This window comes from Equus przewalskii, unplaced genomic scaffold, assembly GCF_037783145.1.
Source record: "Equus przewalskii isolate Varuska unplaced genomic scaffold, EquPr2 contig_6335, whole genome shotgun sequence".
NCBI classification, from domain to species: Eukaryota; Metazoa; Chordata; class Mammalia; order Perissodactyla; family Equidae; genus Equus; species Equus przewalskii.
This window is the reverse complement of record NW_027227860.1, coordinates 196,752-202,640: the sequence shown is the minus strand read 5'-3', so window position 1 is coordinate 202,640 and position 5,889 is coordinate 196,752. Positions and strand designations below refer to the sequence as shown.

Below are 5,889 nucleotides of genomic sequence, written 5' to 3'. Positions count from 1 at the left end.
ACTAGATCAGATGGTGCAATAAACAGTCATAAATAGCAACAGTACAGTCCTGTCTCCTCAGAGTGGTAGATCTGGTTTGGAGCCAGGAAAACAGTGAAGATGGGAATGATGAAGCATGTAGAGCTCCAAGTATTCAGTATAAGCAGGGAGAAGAAGTTCTTCTGGTAGGACTACAGCAGCTTTGGTGATGCAGATTCAGAGTCTGGCAGTTTCCCGTAATCTGGTACATCACTGCTTTCATATGGGAGCAAAGTTTTTCCAGTGTAAGCTGTATTCTACTCATTTAGAAAAGCAGAGATTTTCAGGGTGAGTGTTCTTGAATTAAACTTATATCTTTATTATTGCCTATGTCAACTGGAGACCAGGAGTTTATATTCTCAACAGCAATTCACCCTCCCCTAGAGAAGATTTCCCGAGAAGCACTAATGAGACAGGACGAGTAATCCCAGATGCATTGATTACTCCCTCCTGGTCTTTCTGTTTCATCCTGCCTTGTCTCAGTGCTCCTTCCTGTTTTTCTGGTTGGGACAGAACAGAACAGAACAGCTTTTCCATTGCTCAAGCCACCAAGCCCCACCAGAAGACTCCAGCCTCAGGGTGGAGTCAATTCTTCATTTTTGGTTCATTGAAACAGGAAAAAGAACACAATAACTACCTGGAAATAAAGCAGATGAGTTGATAGAAATAGATTTCTTTCTTTAAGGTAACTGTAATCTGGCCACAGGTAAGTTTGTATGGTCCGACGAACAGGATAAACCTTTTTTTATCTGGATTTATGTACGAAGCTACTGTCGTTTTCCAATTCAGATTCTACTTTTTGAACTTTAGCTATCTCACCACTTGTTAACAAAACCTATTTCCAGTCTCCAAATATATCTCATGTGAAAGAATGGTATTTCTCTGACCACATTTGGAGATATCTGGACATGTTGGCATTCCTACTGAATGGTGACATTGATTCTAAAAAAATAAATAACTTCACTGGTCTAAGGTAGGAGTTGGGGGAAGAGTGATATCTAGTCTGAGTCAAGGAGGTTGGGGTGGCTGGAAAGTCCCAGTCTCTGGTTGAGGCACCTGTGTTACCTCTAAATTGAGAGCTCTGGATATATTCTCTCTTTCCCATCCTGAAGTTTGAAAGATCACTGTATGAGGAAATCTTTAAAAGAGACTTGATGGGTAGCATTGAAAAATAAAAGAAAAACTGTAATTTTGAGCTGATCCAGAAATTGAACCAAATGGAAGGAGTTCTCATACATAACCCAAGAATCATAGATTCCATGTTGCCAACACCAGGAGTAAACTCACATATTAAGCAAAATGAAAAGAGGAATGCTTAGTTTTTCAAAATTCTGGACCTGTGCTGTCTAATATAGTAGCCAGCAGCCACAAGTGACTATTGAGCATTTGTAATGTGGCTAGTCAGAATTGAGATGTGCTGTAAGTATAAAATAAACACCTGGTTTTGCAAATTTAATCCCAAAACAAAACAAAACAAAATATAAAATAGGTCCTTAATTTTTTTTATATTGATTACATGTTAAAGTGATAATACTTTGGCTATATTGAGTAAAATAATATATATTATTAAAATTAATTTCACAAATTTCCTTTTAATTTTTAAGATCACTACTAGAAATTTTAAATTATGTATGTAGCTTGCATTATCTTTCTGTTGGAAGTGCTACAATAGATTATATGGGAAGTGATAATACATTAGGCAAAACAGAAGGGTACATTTGTCTCTTCCAACTTCCAAATCTGCCTTCACATATGCACATTTACTTCTTACCTTTGAGGAACAAACTTCTACACTCTCAGAAAAAAGAGGGAAGCTGACTAGGAGGGTCCAACCCTCATTGGGACCACTGCTATTGCTGATAAAAACTGACTGAAGTTGGACTTCCTCAGAACACTAAAAAAAAATAATGTCACTAGGGCATATTAGCCAATGTTCTCAGATAAGCCTTAGCATGGCAACATACAAAAAGTACCTCATACGTGTCTTAAATATAACTGGTTATGGTGTACCAGGCCAAGAACCCACAGTAACCTATTTTGTCTGGGTTTGTAACTGATGGAGAATCCATGTGAAGTCAGATGAAGACAGCAGTTGTTGCTTTCGCTTACTCTTGGAATAATACTGTTGTGATAAAATTGCTGACGCCTGAAATTTCTTGTTCCCATCTTAACTGTTTGCCCAAGACACTAGGAGACTTCTTGATATCTTCTTATCTCAAAGTGTATTCTTTTTAGACCTCTGTAAAGTGCTCACTCCTGTACAAATGATTTAACTCTAATGAAGTCTTTAGATATTTTCTGGTGATGCCCTTAGGCCTGATCCCTCCTTTGCCTGCAATCTCCTCTCTCAGAGGAAGGGTGGGGGTAAGCCTCTGTGTTGGGGCTCTGGTTTATCTCCTCCAGCCGCAGGGCCTGCATAAGTGCTTTTGTTTATAGAGGCAGAAAAGGCAGTGACTGACAGCTTCAGCTGTAGATTCAGACTTCATAGTTTCAGATCATGGCATCACCATTGTGATTTTAATAAAAGAACTTTAATTACCTTTGCCTTCATTTCCTCATCTGTACAACTGGGATGATTATGGCATTTTCTTATAAAGAGGGCAATCTTGTAACTTATTAACCAAGTGGGGAAACTATTGAGACTTAAAGAGGCATAAACAGGAATTATTCAAGGAAAATAGTCGTGCTACTATTATTCTACTTATAGGATTTTTAACAGAATGGATGGGTTTATATTTATAAACTGCATAAAATAGTACCAGGCACTTAAATATTACTATTTTTCAGTGGTTCTTTGGAAAATGAGTTACTCCCCATGGGTATTCATATTGACTGGATAGATTTATTCTTGTCTTACCCTCCAAGGTTTTCTGAAGTGTCAGCTGTGATCAGGTTGCTTGACATGGCATCATCCAGCAACTACTCTACTGCTCCAGTCTCTGAATTCCTCCTCACCTGCTTCCCTAACTACCAGAACTGGCAGCACTGGCTGTCCTTGCCCCTCAGCCTCCTCTTCCTCCTGGCCATGGGAGCCAACGCCACCCTCCTTATCACCATCTGGCTGGAGACCTCTCTGCATGAGCCCATATACTACCTGCTCAGCCTCCTCTCTCTGCTGGACGTTGTACTCTGCCTTACTGTTATTCCTAAGGTCTTGGATATCTTCTGGTTTAACAACAAATCCATCAGTTTCTCAGCCTGCTTCCTTCAGATGTTTATTATGAATAGTTTTCTGACCATGGAATCCTGCACATTCGTGGTCATGGCTTATGACCGCTATGTGGCCATCTGCCATCCACTACGATACCCGTCTATAATCACTGACCAATTTGTAGCTAGGGCTGCCATCTTTGTTGTGGTCCGCAATGCCCTTCTTACTATGCCTATACCTATACTTTCTTCCCAACTCAGATACTGTGCAAGGAACATTATCAACAACTGCATCTGTACTAACCTATCTGTGTCCAAACTCTCCTGTGATGACATCACCTTCAGTCAGCTCTACCAGTTTGTGACAGGCTGGACCCTACTGGGCTCTGACCTCATCCTTATTGTTCTCTCCTATTCCTTTATCCTGAAAGTTGTGCTAAAGATCAAGGCTGAGCGTGCTGTGGCCAAGGCCCTGAGCACATGTGGTTCCCACTTCATCCTTATCCTCTTCTTCAGCACAGTCCTGCTGGTTCTGGTCATCACTAACCTGGCCAGGAAGAGAATTCCCCCAGATGTTCCCATCATGCTTAATATCTTGCATCACCTCATCCCCCCAGCTCTAAACCCCATCGTTTATGGTGTGAGAACAAAGGAGATCAAGCAGGGAATTCAGAAACTACTGAGAAGGTTGTAAGAGGTAAAATGTGAGACCAAACTTTGGGAATAGAAATTGATAATCGGGAATAATTTTTGTGATGCATAGGAAATTTAAATAGTTACAGCAGGAATAAGTTTGGATTTTGCTTTCTCCAATGTTTCAATTGATTATGGGGATATATCCATTACTTGGTTCCTGTTTTCTATTGTACTGACTGGAACCTTAGGTTTTGCATTCTGGAGTTACCTGGAAGTTTCCCCTGGCCTCATGTATGTGAGAGGGACTTGTCAAGCCATAATTATGGGAGCTTTATTAGAGTGATATGGTTGTTCAAATAAAGAATACGTGTTATTCCAATGATTTTCAATGCCTCTCAAATGCTTAATACTTAGATATGTATCAGATCTCTTGGTTCTACCTGACACAGTTAAAACTGGTTTTGTACCATGAATGGATCTCTTGAGGAGATATAGAAGTTGGCTCCAGAACTTTGGTTCTTATAGTTGAGCAAATGACATGTCCATCAGCTGCCTTCTCTAGTCTCAGATCTTGTTAATATATTTATCTAATACCACTTCTCTGCAATATAAATTTCCTGTAGTTCTTTCCTTCTTTCTAATGAATTTTAAAAACATTTTAAGATGGCTCATTAGTCAAGTGTGTGCTTTGTTTTAAGTGAAAGTGTGTGTTTGTTTCCAGATGTGCTTTGCCAGCTTCTGACTTCATCTTATCCTACCTGACTTTTCTGTCAGATTTTAGGCACTATCTACATTTCCACTTTCTCCTGCTCATTTTAGATATAGAGTTAAATTGACTTTCTCCTTCTAGTTTCAGCCGTGTTCTGTCAATGTTCATATCCTGTGCTAGTGCCAGCATAGCTTTCCACATGATCCAGGCATCCAAATTAGTAAGTGAGTTGGACAAGGATAAGTGTATTTGACTCTTTACAATTTCCTTCTTAATCATGCCCTGAAAATGATGGGACTCAGTCATTGGCCAATATTTCCTGTGATTAATTTATATTGGTAACCAAGCCCCTTTTTGAATACTAACTGAAAACTTCATATATATCATTTTATAAGAGCCATTTGGGAGTGCCCCCTAATATAGCTGATCTGTGATGAAGCTAGCCATTCTTGGGGACTTGTAAAATAATTTATCATTTCTGTAGTATTGCCTTTCAAAGTAATAGCTTTGTTATACTCTCTCTTCTCTGTTTCACAACTTCAAAGACTGATCCTACCCAAAGTACACAACTTCTCTAACACTGTCCTATTTACCCATCATCCCGGTTGCTCCTAGCTCATTATTTTCAGATTATACCCTCTGATATTTTTTTCTTTAAGTCTATGCTCGAGTATCTTCTTCCATAGAAAATCTAACCATCTTGTTTCTCATTTCTTCTAAAAACTTTTTAGGGAAAGAATCAAGTTGTTTTCATTTCCCGAATGAATACTGATGTTGAGCATCTTTTCATGTGCCTGTTGGCCATCTGTATATCTTCCTTTGAAAAATGTCTGTTCATAGCTCCTGCCCATTTTTTGATTGGGTTGTTTGTTTTTTGTTGTTGTTGAGTAGTGTGAATTCTTTACATACTTTGGATATAAACCCCTTGTCTGGTAAATGATTTGCAAATATTTTCTCCCAGTTGGTGGGTTGTCTTTTCATTTTGTTGATGGTTTCCTTCGCTTTGTAGAAGCTTTTTAGTCTGATGTAGTCCCATTTGTTAACTTTTTCTTTTGTTTCCCTTATCTGAGTAGACATGGTATTCAAAAAGATGTGGCTAAGACCAATGTCAAAGAGTGTACTGCCTATATTTTCCTCTAGGACTTTTATGGTTTCAGTTCCTGCATCCAAATCGTTAATCCCTTTGGAGATAATTTTTGTGTATGGTGCAAGAAAATGGTATACTTTCATCCTTTTGCATGTAGCTGTCCAGTTTTCCCAACAACATTTATTGAAGAGACTTTCCTTTCTCCATTGTGTGTTCTTGGCTCCTTTGTCAAAGATTAGCCATCCATAGATGTGCGGTTTTATTTCTGGGCTTTCAATTCTGATCCATT

The 5,889-nt window shown here is 38.9% G+C and overlaps 1 protein-coding gene across 1 annotated transcript; it reads left to right on the top strand.

Annotated features, from left to right (window-relative positions):
• Positions 1 to 2,920: 2,920 nt before the first annotated feature.
• LOC103555714 (olfactory receptor 56A4-like) lies at positions 2,921 to 3,862 on the top strand. Its single transcript, XM_008527477.2, has one exon. The coding sequence runs from the start codon at positions 2,921 to 2,923 to the stop codon at positions 3,860 to 3,862; it is 942 nt and encodes a 313-aa protein (XP_008525699.2).
• Positions 3,863 to 5,889: the final 2,027 nt, after the last annotated feature.

Coding starts and splice junctions, on each gene's coding strand:
- LOC103555714 (XM_008527477.2), top strand. CDS start 2,921: ATGGCATCATCCAGCAACTACTCTACTGCTCCAGTCTCTGAATTCCTC.